General features: G+C 43.5%; 1 protein-coding gene across 2 annotated transcripts in view; it reads left to right on the top strand.

Moving 5' to 3' along the window:
• Positions 1 to 17,081, top strand: part of n4bp2 (NEDD4 binding protein 2) — a 32,587-nt gene extending 15,506 nt beyond the window's left edge. The window contains exons 10-16 of one of the 2 annotated variants that reach the window (XM_084319061.1): positions 5,138 to 5,361; positions 5,621 to 5,745; positions 6,707 to 6,833; positions 11,885 to 12,055; positions 12,280 to 12,448; positions 14,842 to 14,965; positions 15,105 to 17,081. In XM_084319061.1, coding sequence (XP_084175187.1) covers positions 5,138 to 5,361; positions 5,621 to 5,745; positions 6,707 to 6,833; positions 11,885 to 12,055; positions 12,280 to 12,448; positions 14,842 to 14,965; positions 15,105 to 15,156 — 992 coding nt within the window. In that variant the 3' untranslated portion in view covers positions 15,157 to 17,081. Of the gene's footprint in view, positions 1 to 5,137; positions 5,362 to 5,620; positions 5,746 to 6,706; positions 6,834 to 11,878; positions 12,056 to 12,279; positions 12,449 to 14,841; positions 14,966 to 15,104 lie in introns of both variants that reach the window. The other variant, XM_084319060.1, reaches the window with a different exon arrangement.
• Positions 17,082 to 18,194: the final 1,113 nt, after the last annotated feature.

Raw genomic sequence — 18,194 nt, 5'->3', positions numbered from 1 at the left:
GGACCCAGACGGCGAGGAAAGAGAGCTGGAGTCCGTAACAGGCTGAGAACCAGGCGGCACAGGACACCACTACCCAGTATATTGCTAGCCAATGTACAATCAATAGACAATAAACTGGATGACATCCGAGCAAGGATTCAATATCAAAGAGACGTTAGGGACTGCAATGTCCTTTGCTTCACCGAAACATGGCTAACACCGGAGGTTCCAGATCACGCGATTCAACCAGCGGATCACTTCTTTATCCATAGGAAGGATCGGACACAATCAGAGTCCGGTAAACAACGTGGAGGAGGTATTGCCTTCATGTTTAATAAAAATTGGAGTGATCCAACGAACGTGAAGGAATTATCCAACCACTGCTCCCCAGAACTGGAATATATAACCATCAAGTGTCGTCCTTTCTTCCTCCCGAGGGAGTTAACGGCGATCGTCCTGGTCGGAGTGTATATTCCACCGCAAGCCAACAACAACGCCGCGCTCTCCAGACTCCACGACGAGGTAAATAGTATACAAGCGACGAACGTTAACGCCGCCATTTTAGTACTGGGAGATTTCAATAGCGCCAATCTGAGAAAGGTATTGCCTGATTTCTATCAGCATGTGACTTGCAACACCAGAGGCGGTAACATCCTAGATCACTGTTACACGCAATTTAAAGGTGGCTACAAGGCTCATTCTGATAGTGGCTTTGGCAAGTCAGATCACGCATCCATTTTCCTTACACCAAAGTACAGACAAAGAATTAAAAGTACTCTCGTAGTCTCGCGAGAGGTGCAGAAATGGGATGTGACGTCAGAGGATACGATCCGGTCAGTGTTTCACAACACAGACTGGATTGTGTTCCGCGACACAGATAACATTAATGCCTACACGGAGACAGTGCTGGACTATGTCTGTACTAGGGTGAAAGAAACAATCCCCACTACCAAAATGAAAGTTTACCCAAATCAAAAACCCTGGGTAGACAAATCCGTCCGTGAAGCTCTGAGAGAGCGCACCAAAGCATACAATGACGGCCTAGTGGCAGGCAACATGAATGACCACAAGGTGGCGCGACACAACGTAAGGAGGACAGTGTCAGAGGCCAAACGGCGCTACAGGGATAAAATTGAACTCCAGTTTGAACAAGCTGACTCTAGAGCTATGTGGCAGGGGCTCAAAACGATGACAGACTACAAAGGCGCCTCCCTCAAACTGAACAGTGACATCTCCTTAGCAAACGACCTCAATACCTTCTATGCGAGGTTTGATGCTGGTAATAACAACACCAGCTCACAAGCCTCGGCAATGGGGGGGGGGGGGTCGGCTGCTGATGGAGGCGCAGTGTTCAGGGTAACAGAGCATGAGGTGAGGCGGACCTTTAAAAAAGTGAATATCAGGAAGGCAGCAGGTCCGGACGGCATCCCCGGCCGCGTCCTAAAAGTCTGTGCCGACCAACTGGCCCCAGTATTCACTGACATATTTAACCTGTCCTTAGAACAGGCTGTCATCCCCACCTGCCTGAAGAAGTCCACTATTATCCCTGTACCCAAAAAATCCAAGCCTGCTTGCCTCAACGATTACCGCCCTGTAGCTCTCACCTCCATAGCCATGAAGTGCTTTGAGAAGCTAGTAAAGGGCTACATCTGCTCCTCCCTCCCCATCAACATGGACCCCCTGCAATTTGCATACCGCCCCAACAGGTCCACGGAGGACGCCATATCCCATGTGCTGCACACAGCAGCATCACACCTGGACAAGAGGCAGGGGAACTATGTGAGAATGCTATTCATCGACTACAGCTCGGCATTCAATACCATAGTCCCCTCCATACTCATAGCCAAGCTCAGGGACCTGGGCTTGGGCTATGACCTCTGCCAGTGGGTCTTGGACTTCCTGACTGGCAGACCCCAGGTGGTGAGAGCAGGCAACTGCACCTCCTCATCCATCACCCTCAACATAGGGGCCCCCCAGGGCTGTGTTCTGAGTCCCCTCCTCTACTCCCTGTACACACACGACTGTGTGGCTCAGCGGAGTAGCAATACAATCGTCAAATTTGCTGACGACACAGTGGTGGTGGGCCTGATCTCTGCCAACGACGAGAGGGCCTACCTGGAAGAGGTCAAGGTCCTGGCGGGATGGTGCCAGGAAAACAGCCTCTCCCTGAACGTCAGCAAAACAAAGGAGATGATTGTGGACTTCAGGAGGTCGGGGGTCAAGGACTACAGCCCCCTCAGCATCGACGGGGCACCGGTTGAGAGAGTCAACAGCTTCAAGTACCTCGGAGCCTACATATCCGAGGACTTGACATGGACCATTGGACCACACACATTAACAGTGTGGTGAAGAAGGCACGACAACGCCTCTACTTCCTCAGGCGCCTAAGGAAGTTCCAAGTCAGCCAGAAGATCCTTAAGAACTTCTACTCATGTACAATAGAGAGCATCTTGACCGGCAACATCACCTCCTGGTTTGGGAATAGCACTGCAAAAGACCAAAGCAGACTACAAAGAGTGACACGTTCAGCCGAACGCACAATTGGAGGGGGGCTCCCCACCCTCCAGAACATTTACTACAAGCGTTGCAAGGGGAAGGCTAAGAGAATTATTAAGGACTCGAGCCACCCGAACAACTGCCTCTTTGAACTGCTGCCGTCAGGCAAGCGATACAGGAGTCTCAAGGCGAGCACAGAAAGACTCAGAAGTAGCTTCTATCCCCAGGCCATCAGGCTGCTAAACGAACAATGAATGAACACTACACAACAACAACCACCAAACACACATAGCACACACATCCACACGCACACACTCACTTTAAACAAACACACTGTAGCACCCACTACACACACTTTATAGCACACACCCACTTTAAACAAACACACTGTAGCACCCACTCCCCACACTTTATATTTATGGATGAAGGATTGCACTACAACTCGTACACCTTACTGTAAATTGTACCTAAAATTGTACCTCATCCCATTTCTGCTTTGCACTAGACAGTACTGTACATTAGTACACTGCATAGTATTGTGTATTGTATATTATATGGTAACTCAGAACATTGTACATATGTCTATACCGAACACTGTGACCTCATTTTCTTCTTCTAAATTCATGCTATATTATGTTATTATGTTATTTGATACTATCTTGTCTAGCACAGTCTCTGGAGCGTAACAGTAAGAAGCATTTTGTATGAAAGTATTCTGTACTTCTGTATGACAACTATTAAAGAACTTGAACTTGATATACTATCGATAATCTAGCGTTTATTTGAAAACTATTCATAAATAGGCCAAAAAATGACAGTTTTTGTGTATGCTAGAATATTCCAGTAAATGCCTTTTATCACGGAATCTATATATTTCCCTGAAGAACTAGGGCTTTTCAAAATGCTATAAAACGAAAATGAACCGATTATTAAAAAAAAAAAAAAAAAAATCTGTTTCGACAATGTTGACTGCAAACAAGTCATTGATAAACGACAGCCAGATTAGACACATAGCCATCATTTAAGAGAGAGATTATGCGTTCACAACGCTATCATTGAAGTGGGTCCTGGCATTTAACCATGTTTCCCATGTTAATGGCTGGCACTCAAACTGTTAAGGCTTTGTGTCTCTTAACATGTGTTACGACCCATGTGGGTCTAAGGGTAAAGGGCTGTAACATAAATGTTGGTTGAAAGAAATGATGGACCAGGTTTGTAAACACAATGATATTTATTGGTAAATGCAAAGGAAGCACATGTAGCTCAAGGGTGAGCCAAGGCCAAAACAACAAACAAACACCACTATTCTCCAAATAAACCAACCTAATCTATGGTAAAAGAAATGACATTACCTAAACTACCCTTACCTAACCAAAACAGGAGAAAACAATATCCAAATGAAATGGCAGCTCACCCCATCTGTGCTTCCTGAAAAAGAGGGGAAAAACACATTAATGATACATACAAGAATGGAAAACATATAACACAACAATCTATAGCTAGCTAACAATCTTCTCTCTGTGGCAGTTTCACAAAGGCCAATAAACAAATGCAATATTATCAATGGGGTCAAGATTACAAAATATCACCAGGCCTAGCCTCATGCCAGAGAGAGAGTGACTGAAGTGAGAAGCCATGTTTTAACAGGGTGTGGTGATCCATGATTGGGTGATGGCTTCTGATTGGGTCTTGGAGTCTTGAAACCAATCCACCAATCGGTGCTGTGCTGCTATGTAGTCCACCAATGGAAGGGCAGGCATAGCAGGGACCAATGGTGGAGGACGGGTTCTGGTTGGAGGGAGGAAACAAAATGGAGAACAAGACACACACTGGGGAAGCACATACATTGGGATGTAACAACATGCGAGAACATTCCTCTGTAATCAGAGAGGGTGCTCTCTAATGTGAGTTACATACAGGGTGTAATCAAACCTTTATTAAGATAAGATAACATTCCTTTATTGATCCCCTTGGGGAAAATCAGGCGTCATGGCAGCATCGGGGAGGGGGGAGTGGAGGTATGGGCATGGTAATAGTAGAAAGACATAAATATAGGCAATCAAATTAGATCTGAATATAAAAGAAATGAGGAAAAAATTATATACCGTGTAAACGATATAATTAACTCTGAATATGAGAAAAGTAAATGGTGTAAATAATCAAAGGTGCAGATGAGGATTTGTATGCCCCCCTATCAGATATATTATAATACGTTACAATAAATATGGGCAATAAAGAATTAGAATGAATATATATACTATGAGTTAGAGTAAAAGTAAACGGTTTACAAAGGTGCAGTATACACAAGGTACCCTAACCGGCATGATATACGGCATACGTTGTACGTTGTAGGCCGTGCAGGTTAGGTGGTAAGAGTCAGAAGCACTTAGTGGTCAGACATTCCTATTAGGTCTCAAGTTTTGCCGCCGTTAGTTCTCTGGCTGCTGGCAGCAGTCCCTGCCCACGGTTATGGAGCCTGATGGCCACTGGCACTAGGCAGTTAGTGGTGTGTGTATATGAGTCATATAAAAATTGTTATGGAGAAGGTACACTCCATATGGATTTTGATATTGTCAGATGTGTAGAAATCATCCTTACATAGTAATAATAACATAATAATAATAGTAGAATGGCAATTCCTATGTTTCTGATGAATCTGTAGGTTCCGCTCACTGGGGTGACCCACAGGCAGACAAAACTGGGTTCTTGGATGGGACAGGGCCCGCCCACTTTCTGATTGGTGAAGATGGTTATGCCTCACTGGGCAGCCAACCAGAGACTCCGAAAGAGATTCCATTCATGGACCACTGGAGTGTGTCCCGCCCCAATGTCTCTCTCCGGGACATCATGACGGAGGAGCAGGCACTGCAGGACAACATGGAGAAGGTAACACAAAAAAACACCCACGGATAAACACACACACATAGACTTATATGTCATCTCCTGACTAACTTGTTTGCTGTTCTTTTGCTTGCCATTGATCATATTCACATGGTGGCCATTTTGCTTTTATGTCCCACTCGGGTTGGGTTCCTTTCCGCCCCGTTCCCAGTGAATATAGTCAATTCTCTCACTCATCTCCTCCTCTCCTCCTCCTGTCTTCCACCCATCCTCCCCACAACCACCCCCCCCCCCGCCCCTCTAGACCAGACAAAGTCGCTCAGACATGGACCGACGTGACGGTGCCACCCTGCTGAAGGAGAAGCAGCTCTACGACCTCTTCCCCTCCATCGACAGGCACTTCCTCCAGGACATCTTCAGAGACCACAAGTGAGACTCCAGTGTGGACCCCTGGGTTGATAGAAATGCGTTAAGCTTCCATGAATAGGAACTGCTCAAGTCACATGGATATTGTTGTGGAATATTTTAAATGAGCCCAACGGTGAACTGTAGAAATTCAGAAAGTCGTTTATTTTCCTGTGGCCACAGAAAGTATCCTCAGTTTACAATCAGAGACAAGTGTACAACACAAGCGTCTGACCAGAAAGTGAGAAAGAAGGTCCGGTCAGACTTACAATAAATACACCAGTTTGACATGACGACAAATTAATTAACAGATATGACAAAAATGGAAAACAAAGATGACATTAAGGGTTTGTCGTATCTGACACAAGATTGTTCTGGAGATATGTCATATCTAAGACAAACTGTCCTGGGTCATTGTCTTGAGAACACTGTCAGACTGTCGCCCCAGTGTCTGAGAAACTGTATACTAGTTAACTATATTAACTAGTCAAGGCTGTATAGAGAATATGTATTTAACAGAGCTATAACATGCTGTCTGTACACTAGAGTGCTAAAAAAAAAAAGAAAAAAAATTATCTAACCCTAACTAACCATACTGTCATGCACCTGTCCTAATAAACTAACCTACACTGTAGCACTCAACACTTTGATGAACATTGTTACTCAGCTGATAGAGTTGTGCCCTTCCTGATGGCTTGTCGTACAGAACTTGTAAGTCGCTTTGGATAAAAGCGTCAGCTAAATGACTAAATGTAAATGTAAATGTAATAGGCCCAGTAAGCTGTACAGTTGATGTAATAGGATGAAACGTATAATATTTTCCATAACAATATACAGTATGAATGTAACATGAGCCTCTGTCTCTGGTTAGCACTAGTAGGATAGCTTATGCATACCAGCCCTGATATGCTGTGATGTCAAATGTGTGTGTCTGATTGTGATTTCCAATAGTTGGGTCAAAGGCGTCTTTACTGTGTTTGTGTAGTTACTGCCTTGGAGAGACGGAACAGTTCCTTCGCTCCCTGTTGGATGAGGGGCCCGTCAAGACCGTAGTGGCTCCAGAATTCCCCCGATCGGAGCCCAACAGGACACCTAGCAAAGAGAGGGAGAAGGTACACACACATGCATGCATGCACACACACACACACACACACACACACATGCACACACACACACACATGCATGCACGCACACGTGCATGCACATGCAATCAATACAACAAAGGCATCGACAGTTACCTTCTGTATCACATAGGTACTTGTAGTTCAATCAGGAGAGACTACATTTACTAAATTAAAACAAGCTTTATTACAATATATGTACGTTTTGGCGATGACTCCATTAGCTGTTGTGTTTTTCTTTCAAAAACCTTTCTCTCAATTGCTAATAAACAAGCACCTTATAAAAGGCTTAGAATAAAAAATAGATTAATACCTTGGTTCACACCTGAATTATCTGCCTTGCTTAAGGAGAGAGATAGAGCCTGGTCACTTGCCAGACGCTCTGGTGATCAGTCACACTGGGCAGCATTTAGACGGCTCAGAAATAAATGTACAGCATCTGTGAGAACGGCTAAAGTTGAGTATTACTTAGAACTAGTAACCAGCTCCAACGCAGATCCTGCTCAGATCAGATGTTTTGGAAGGTGGTACATTTAAATAAGACCAGAACCACAATTTCCCTCCCTACAGAGATTAGATAGGGTGACTCCTTGATCTCTGATTTTTTTTTTATCATTATATAACATTTGATCGAAGCCGCTCATCTATTTGAGAATAGCCATGTAGGGCCACCTGGTGGACAGGATCATGAACAAGCTGTGGAGCATAATACACTTTGTAAATGCTGTCCACCTCTTCGAGAAAGATTGCACAGGGCTCCCTTCTGGTGGGGGAGCCCTGTGCAGATAGGAAATAATTTTCAGTTTCACTTACAACCCTTGTCTGGAAACATCACTGCCTGGTATGGAAACAGCACGGCACAGGACAAGAAGGCCCTACAGAGAGTGGTGCGCTCAGCCGAGCGCACCACGGGTATTGCACTACCTCCCCTGCAGGTTCTATACAACAAGAGGTGCAAATCCAGAGCTTGCAGAATAATGAAAGACCCTCACCACCCCAATAACAGCCTGTTCCAGCTGCTGAGGTCAGGCAGACTCCTGCGAACCCCAGCTACTAGGACAGAGGGGCTTCGGCTCAGCTTCTTCCCCCAGGCCATCAGAGCCTTGAACAATGAACACTGAGTGCCACAGAACACTGAACTCTCCACACATGAGCACACACACGACACGCACGCTGTGCACGCTCGCACACTAGCAGCCACTTTAACATGAGCAAGCACACACTCATGCTGCACACGCCCACACTTAAGGCCACAAAGGAAAGGTCACTTTAAAAATAGTATAGCAACAGTAACAGTGTATTGCACTACCAAAGGACCTAGCATGTCCTCCATGCTCTGTAAATAACTATGTACAAATACCGAGATGTCCCACTATGTTACCTGTTTATTGCACAATGTTTGATTGGATTCTATTATATGTTGTACTACTGTATTGCACATCGTTGCGGGCAAGACCACCCGCATTTCATTGTATACTTGTATGCCGTGACAAATAAAACTCTTGACTTGACTTGACTGTTCTTGAAGCACTTCAAGCCATTGATACCAGGAAATCAACTGGAGAGGATGGGTTGGATCCTTTTTTCCCCTCAAACTCGCTGGACTATAACACATATATTTGATCTTTCACTACTAACAGGTGTGGTTTCTGTTGCCTGGAAAACAACCCATGTGACACCCTTGCATAAAGGGGGCTCTTAATTATTCTGATTGTCTGATGTCTTTTATATTTATGAACGCACTGTGACACTTGTGAATGTAACATCTCGACGGCACTGTAAATGAGTTTAACTACTCAGTGTATCTATTGAGTATAAATAAAGATTGAATGATTGCTCATTCACGGTGGGAACGACTCGGGAAACATGAATAGTCGTAGAGAAGAATATCCCCCAAAAGACAGAGGCTGTTTAGAGTGGGAACATTTGAATAATGCATGATAAGCAAAATTAATTTATATATATTTAACATAATATATGATTGATAACAGGCACGGCTGTTTTTGCTGCAGGCCAGCATACCACACACACATAGCTGGTTTTACTCTCCTCAATGGCCCAGCATACCTGACTATCAACTGTCTGACACCTGACTAGGGCCAGTGTAAACTGATGTAGGGCCAGCCAACATGCACATACACGTATGTAACTGATTTGCATGACACCTGCACAATCATCTTGCTGTAAACAGTTGCCTAGTCATATGACCATGCACATGCTAACTAGCCGACTCATGTAGAGTCAGAGTTATCAACTGGCTGATTCAGGGCCAGTTGACCCAACATGTATACACACACACTCGTATGTAACTATGAGTGTGTGTACCTTGCTCCGAAACAGTTGCCCAGCGTACAAGCATGCACATCTGTAATTAACGGACAGTAGGCTCAGTGTAAACAACAGCTGATACAGGCTCAGGTAACCAATGTGCATCAGGTATAAACTTAATTACAGATGAGAAGCCAGCACCATCTAATGGCCAACTTAAACGTTATAGGGAGTAGGGATGGGTACTGAATCCCGTACTTTTAAGGGTATTGACCGAATCACGTCGGTACTACCGAGTACCGTTCACGTGAGATCCACCGGTGCCACATTTCGGTACTGTAAAAAACAAATATGTATATGAAGTGTGCCGCACGTTCACGTCAACGTTCACACGCACAATACACGCTTACCTAGGATTTGACTTGATTCAACAACAAAGCAGTCGGGGCAATGGCAAGCCGAAAACGGTTGCAAGTGTGGTTACACTTTACAAAGCTAGATGCAGACAACGCTCGCTGCAATATTATATATATATATTAACATTGTTCTAAATAAATAATAATGATGATGATAAATAATTTGAAGTTTGGACGTCATTGTTTCCGGCACGGTCCACCTCACTTGAAATTGCAATGTATATCCATTGGACACATTTCTAAATCGTCTCCTAAATAAAGCATGAACATTGGCATGGTGTACCTTTGTGTGTATTCATCCACAATCTATAGCTCAACATGAAACAATTCGTAATTAATCGTAAAATAATTACGTATAATTTTATTTCAACCAAAAATGCTTAAACAATAATGTTAGTGATAGAAGGGAACTCATATTGTGCAAAAATGGAAAGATTGCCAATATTCATGAGGCAGAATTATTACAATAGCCGATAATACATTTTCCCAATGATAAATCCCTATACGGGTGGACCGCACGGGAAACCAAAGTGATGTCAGTCTACACCTCCCTATAGAGTGAAAGATTAAATGGTAGTGAATAAGCTATTAACGACCAACACTTTGACACGCTGCCCAGGAGGAGCGGGAATCGAATCGCGAACCTTCCGACTATCAGAAGACCGCTCTACCTCCTGAGCCACTGTCGCCCTCTTTGTCTTGTTTACCTCACTCACCTTTCTTCACACCAACCTTTCTTCGCTGAGACGTCTTTGTATGTCAGGGATGATGGGCAGCCTCGGAGGAGTTTTACAAGTAGGAGTACGCAGCACACGCATCCCAACCAAAGAGGGTGCTGAGCCGAGAGTGAGCAAATACTGAATAGGATAGACTATTACACATGCAATTTTCTTTTGGGTCGCAGATGAAATGTTCCTCTCTGCGTTTTACCCATCCCGTCGTCCTTCCCCCCAAGGGCAGCCGCGAGCAGACATGGGCTGCGGCCCTGGGACCAATCCAAGTGCTCCTGTCCGTCTTCGTCAGGGACAGCGTTAACGATCTGTTCTGCATGTTTTTCCATTGGGTTTATCTTATCGGGGGGGGGGGGGGGGGGGGGGCTTGCGAGCACGGGGAGAACATGCAAACTCCACACAGAAAGGCCTGAGAGGTGCCCCACTTGGGTAACTGGCAACGCAGCAACCTGGTCCACAAGCGGGAATCGAACCCTGGACCTTCTAGCTGTGAGGCGACAGTGTTAATGAACCACTACACCACCGTGCTGCTCTTGTGTGTTTGTTGTTGTTGTTTGTTACCTGCTCTTCATCAGACTAACGTGATGATGATAAATACTTTTTTTAGTTTTTTATTGTAATAGGCCCTAATCATTTGGCATAAGATATTGATGGCTAGTGCATTTGTTTGGCATAAATATACTCCCTTTGAAATGGTGACCGCTGTGTCATTTGTTTAATGTAGACCTTTTTGTATGTCAGCTATTTTTTATTTTTTTTTACTTACATTTTATTAACATTTACAGACGTACAACACTTAGACAATACCTACAATAACATCCATAACAAAACGATATACAGACATGGGCCCCTTGAATTGCTATAATACGGCTGCGTTCAGCCGCCCAGACCCCCATAAGAGGGACTCCCGCCATCCACCCCTAGAAATAGGGCTCCCCCACATCCCAGGTCCGTCCCACGTGGGGCCGACACAGGTTCCTTGAATTATTTGGGCCAGGCTCAGTAGAGAAGCGAGGGGTGGTACCCCCCCCCCCCCCCCCCCCCACACCGAGCCAAGCCCGCTACCTCCCATGTCACCAATCACCCCACCCCACGCACAACGACCCCACAACATACAAGACCCCACTCTCCCGGGCCAAACCGCGGAAACGATGGCCCCCCTCCCCCGACATCCCCCTCCTGAGTTAAGCCCATAGAGCTCCCCCATATCCCAGGCCGATACGCGCGGAGCCGGGCCCCCAGCGACACGGGTCCCTTGAATTCATTGGGCCAGGCCCAGTAGAGGGGAGGATAGGGGACTCTCCCCCACCGAGCCAAGCCCGCTACCTCCCATGTCACAGAGAGCCCCACCCCACCCATACCGATCCCACAACACGCAGTATGTCAGCTCTTTGACTGCCAGAGTGGAGTGGATTCGAACCTTGATGACTTGGATGGGAACTCAACTCGCGCTCTTCTTTGGTGACTCGGACTCTAACACTGGGCACTCTAGACTCGACTCGGACTCGAGATTTAGTGACTCGACTACAACACTGAGCAGTAGCATACATTGCATAGACCAAAACATATATGTGCCCATATATATATTGTCTACTCACCCCCGACCCCCTCCCCATGTCAGAAGCAGAAGGCCCCAGAGCCGGACATGACCCAGTACCAGGATGTGGAGGATCCAGAGTATGAGGACTTCAGGGCCGAGGCCAGCATGCAGAGGAACAGACAGAACGAGAGCTTTGCCAAGGCTGCCGAGGCCTACAGGCAGGGCCGGGGGGACGTGGCCTCCTTCTACTCGCAACAGGTAAGTGGGTGTGGGCTGTGTGTGTGTGTGTGTGCACGCAGAAGAGAAAAGTCCATTTTGAATGTTGTATTCTGAATCTAGCATTACCGTTCTCTCCTTTTCATATGTTCTTGCTTTGCTTCTGCAAATTGCCCTAACATTAGTTCTGTCAAGTACTAAAAAGTATTTTGTCTGTGTTTGTGTACATATTTGCATGTTTGTGTGCTTTTGCACCCCTCCCTCAGGGCCATCTGCACGGCCAGCGGATGAGGGAGGCCAACCATCGTGCAGCGATGCAGATCTTTGAGCAAGTGAACTCCTCCCTGCTGCCTATGAACATCCTGGATCTCCATGGGCTGCATGTAGACGAGGCCCTGCAGCACCTAGCGGGGGTCCTACTGGACAAAACCACTGGTACTGGCAAGCTTATATTCACTCTCTGACAGAACCACTGCTACTGGTAATATTATATTCACTCTGTGACAACCACTGGTACTGGTAATATTATATTCACTCTCTGTGACAACCACTGGTACTGGTAATATTATATTCACTCTGTGACAACCACTGGTACTGACAAGCTTATATTCACTCTCTGACAGAACCACTGCTACTGGTAATATTATATTCACTCTCTGTGACAAAACCTCTGGTACTGACGAGCTTATATTCACTCTCTGTGACAACCACTGGTACTGGTAATATACTGAGATGAGAGATGCACGCATCGCAAAGGATATGTAATATTCTGTACTTTGGTATGAGAGTAGTCTAAAGGCTGATTTATGCTAGGGCGCTCGACACTTTTGACAACTGTCGGTTGACAGACATGACACATTTTTGAAGCTCACTGAAATCTACTTTGTGTGCACTGTGGAGTACGTTTCAGTGAGCTTCAGTCAGCTTGTACAGACGGGAGATCCACCCCGTTGACTTTGCATTAGTTTGAGGCTAACTAGCCGCAGCTAGAATGAGGAACAGCATGGATTGTGCTCGGAAAGGATTCTACCAATCAACAACATAATTTCTAAGTAGGAAAAGGGGCTAGGGGTCCAAACATCACAACTACCGTAATTCCTCTAATAGTGACCTGTATTCAATTAAAAACCGACTCTCTATTAATGACCGGGTGCGCTGTTGAAATAAGAAATTATAAGCCGACCTCCTAATACAAGCCAGGTTACTAATATACGCGTGAGCGAACCTCCCCTTACTTCCGTATATGGAACACGGGTTGCGCGCAGCACGTAACACAACAACAACAGAGCAAGCATGGCTACCGGTACTAAACGGAGATGAAAGCTTGACGTTAAGTTTAAAGAGGACGTTTTGAGGTATGCGGCGGAGCATTCGGGAGAGAAAGCCGCAAAGCACTTTAACATTGATTCCAGACAAATGCAATGGAAATCTACCCAACAGTGAGTGATGGAGGCAAGGCGTTTGTGTTAGTTAAATTGATCACTGTTGCACTGTTTTGTTCATGTAAGCTGCATTGATGATGTTATAAGATAAGATAAGATATTCTTTTATTGATCCCCTTGGGGAAATTCAGGCATCATAGCAGCATGGGGGGAGGGGGGGGTACAGGTAGTAAAAACAACACAGTGTACAGGTAGTAAAAAACAACACAGGCAGTGTAAACAATTTGGTCAATATAATTTACTATCTGACTAGCTGAAGAAATATTCACATTAAAGAAATATTCACATTACTATATTATAGTTAATACTGTACCATATCTTTTATTTTTATTTTATTATTTGCAGCTGAACTTGACTGTTATTAGCCTAACTGTATATAGGCCTATATACAGGTATTTGAATGGGCAATAAATAGGATGGACCACAGTATTGTGGTAGTCTACCTCAGTTGAAGTTATATTTAAAGTTAAATTGACACTGTTGCACTGTGTTGATGTTTTTATGGTATTTACCATAGGCAATATATTTTGTTATTGTTGTTATATGCTGGCTGTGCAGTAAATACCATATAAATGGTATGGTGTTAATGTTTACCAAGAGAGTAAGCCTACCTCCGTTTATACCTGTATTGTGATTGCACTATTTTACTCGGGTAAAGTTACTTGATTTCACTTTGAAAACGTTGAAAATGACCAGTGACTACCTGTAATTGCACTGTTTACTATTTCATACAGTACTTTGTTTCAATAAATGAACCCAGTACATTTTACTGGGTTCAAACTGACACAAAATGTTGATTTATTCATTATGATCTGTTTGAAAATTAGAAATATAGGCCTCTCTCTTATACATGCCTCCTTTCAATAAAAGCCTGGTACCCGCTACAGTTGAAACAAATACAAGCCCGGTCACTATTAGAGGAATTACGGTATACCTTTAAGGACCAGGTGAAAGTGGTATTGATATTGACTACACAAACCTCAACAAAATGGACCCACCACTAATGCTAAATGAAAGGTAGTAATAGGAACTCGCACAACATGTTGCTAAACATGGCTAAATTACCACAAATCACCAACAACAATGGTATATGCTAAATAAGCATGGTAATTGAAAAGTGTCCCGCTTGCCTTTTTGACTATGATTAATTTACATTTTACATTTAGTGATTTAGCTGACTCTTTTATCCAACGCAACTTACAGTCCCATTGTAAGTAACATTGTTCGACAAACGGTGTTGAACTTTTTTCCCTTCTTCATTTCAAATATTGATTGAAGAAGTCTGTTTTTAGTCTAATTAGCATTAATGGTAGCTAGATTTACCCCTTAGCAGCCCTGCGCTCTCTTAACGTGTGTGTGTGTGTGTGTGTGTGTGTGTGTGTATAGAGTACCAGCAAGGCGTGTGTGGACCTCAGCTCTCTATCATCACAGGAAGAGGGAACCACAGCCAGGGGGGCGTGGCCCGCATCCGCCCTGCCGTCATAGAATATCTCAACAGCCAGCAATACAGGTGCACACACATATAATTATATACACACTATCTACATACAGACACGTCACACACACACTGAAAGAAAGCGCACATCGAAGACATTTCATCACTCTATTTCTCTTGCTCTCTTACTCATTCTCTCTCTCTTTCTCTCTAGGTTTACCGAGCCTAAACAAGGTCTAGTGCTTGTCTCTCTGCATCTGAACTGACCAGAACAGAATATATTAGAGCCTGGATTGGAGGACCTAACTGAAGCTGCTACAGAGGACCAACAGCCTCACTGTACCTCAGTGTAACATACCTCTCCTTTCTCTGCCTACTGCTCTGTTACTACCTTCTGCATGCTAAACACACTTCATCTCCTCTCTCTCTCTCTCTCTCTCTCTCCCTCTCCCTCTCATCCATCCCTCTCAATAGCTCTATACCGCCAAAGTCTGCATTGCTCATTTTGTATGCGTTTTGTAGAACTATATTTTGCAATTTGAAAGAAAGGTGTAAATTACGATTGTAAAGCCAGAGATCAGTTAAATTGTATAACTGTATATTTTTTTAGACAACATTTTACAGCTATGTATATTTCCTGCTTTACATTTACCTGTATGCCTTTTTAAAGAGAATGAACTGAGAAGCCCTTGGTTGGACTCCATGTAAAAATTGTATTAGGCTGCATAGCAACATATTAGCGTGGTTGAACTTATGATCACAGAACAAATATTCTTTTACAAGCAATATGGATTCATTTTTTATTGAAGACTTCAGTATTTTAATGCATGTGACCCTAAATCGGAGGCTAGTTGGAGGTTTCCCATAGAAAAGGCACCACAAATGTCTCTAATATTAAATCTACGTAAAAAAAAGGAGCAGAGGGACAGTTGGAGATGCTCTTTGAATGAACACAGGGGTTAAAGGGCATGAACGACCGCTATTGTGACTTTTTCATAGCAAATAAGGACTTGCCATGAAGTTCTTGTCTTAGTAGTCATCTAGTTGCTTTAACAAATCAAATAACTTGCTGCTGATGCAGGTTATTGACTCAGGTATTTCGCCATTAACAATGTTAAAGATCCCAGTACAATGAAAATCGTGTTTTCCAATCTCATTGCATTTTTTATTTACAGAAAGTATGTTCATGTCAAATTGCCCAAAATGTTAGAACTGTTCTGTTGGGGAAATGATGACATGGCATAATCTACTCTGGTTACCCTGATTGGCCCATCAGTCAGTCTGTCAAGTTGTCAGTAGTTGTAAAGGATATCAGCTAGACCTAGTTAGTCCACAAACAAGTAACAATTTTGCTACAATTTAGTTAATTTTAGTGGTTCAGAAACACCCACAGCAACTGTGACAATGTATTTATCACCTGTTAGCCAGTGTTAATCTCCAATAGCAACCGATCACACTGGTCACATTAATTTATTTAACAATTGAAAGCTTCATATACTATGATACTAACTTAACATCTCCTTTCAATGAAAGTGACAAAATGACACTAATGACGTTAAAGGGGCACTTCATCAAAAAACAATGCTGATTTATTTGACACATGTCCAAAAACTCTGAATATGGCCACCAGTGATGTCATCGGGGACATTGAATCCTTGTGTTGTGTTAATTACAGCTCCATGAAATGATGTAGATGAAAAAATAGCAATATTTAGGCTTATAGAGACTACTACCTTCTCATGTCATGGTGCTGTAATTAACACAACACAAGGATTCAATGTATCCGATGACATCACTTGTGGCCATATTCAAACAAATTTACTCTAAATAACTGTCAAACTAAATTATTGTGTGCAAATTAAAAAATATATAAATTAAGTGCCCCTTTAACATTCCACAAAACGCTTTTTACATCGAGTTATCATTGTACTGGTTCTTTAAGGTTGAGTGTACTGTATTTGAGGCCAGTTGGTTGGTTGATTGATTCTGCTTTTCTTCTCATTGTGCCATAATGATGGACTGTAGGTGTCTAGGCCAGTTTTGCAGGTTTAAAATGGATACTTTATTATTGTGATGTATTTTCCACAGTGGAAGTGGAACAAGGATGTGTGTAAAGAAGTGTGTATTTTTGTACTGATATCATTTTACTTATTATATAGTATTATTGATTAAAGAGTTATTTGTTTACCTAGACATTTATGCTGTGGTTTTATTTGTGTGTGCAATGCATGAACACATACATGGCCTCATTTTATTGCTGTTAATATAAAAATCAGTTTTTGTTTATAAAAAGATATATATATGTATATATATCAGTCTTCCTCAATTAAATGTAATCACAGAATTTTCTTTTTGCCCAATGACTTCGTATTCTTTACCAAGAAAATGAATGAATGACCTTTATTTATATAGCACCCTTCACAGCACGAATGCACAGGGTGCTTTACACTACAGCTTAATATAAAAACACAATAAAAACAAAATCAGAAATTAATGACAACAACAAACAGCAGTTAAAAACAGTGAAACCAGATAGAAAAAGTAGAATAAAAGAATTTGGATAAAATCATGAGTCACTAATTAAAACAAACTATAGAACAGTGAGGACAAGAAAAAAAAGTGCCTATGCATGACCAAAAGCCTGTCTGAACAAATGCGTTTTTAATTGTTTTTTTAAATGAGTTCTCAGAGGGGGCAATTCGCAGGTCCAGGGGGAGAGCATTCCAGAGCCTTGGTGCTGTCACCTGGAAGGCTCGATCACCCCTTGTTTTAAGCCTGGACCTGGGGACCACCAGGAGGTGCTGATCGGCAGATCTGAGTGAGCGGGTGTTGGTGTAGGGATGGATGAGTTCAGTGATGTAGATGGGGGCCTGACCGTGAAGTGCTCTGAAAGTGAAAGTGAGGACTTTGAAGTGAATTCTATAGTGTACCGGGAGCCAGTGCAGGGATACCAGAATGGGAGTGATGTGGCATGATTTTTTTGACCTTGTGAGTAGCCTGGCTGCAGCATTTTGGACCATTTGTAATTTATCTGTGGATGATTTGGTGAGACAGGTGAAAAGTGAGTTGCAGTAGTCAAGCCTAGAGGAAATAAAAGCATGCACGGACAGTTCTAGTTCAGAGTGAGATATGATGGTGCGTAGTTTTGCAATGTTTCTGAGGTGAAAGAAGCAGGTGCGTGTGAGTGTTTTGACATGTTTGTCTAGGTTCATGGCCTGGTCGAAGACAACACCCAGGTTTCTCAGGTGGGGACGTATGTTGTCTTTAAGGGACCCCAAGTGAGTGGCCACTCTAGCTGCAGTCT

Source organism: Notolepis coatsorum, assembly GCF_963971535.1.
Source record: "Notolepis coatsorum genome assembly, chromosome: 7".
NCBI classification, from domain to species: domain Eukaryota; kingdom Metazoa; phylum Chordata; class Actinopteri; order Aulopiformes; family Paralepididae; genus Notolepis; species Notolepis coatsorum.
The sequence above is the reverse complement of the archived record's forward strand: the minus strand, read 5'-3'. Positions and strand labels throughout refer to the sequence as shown.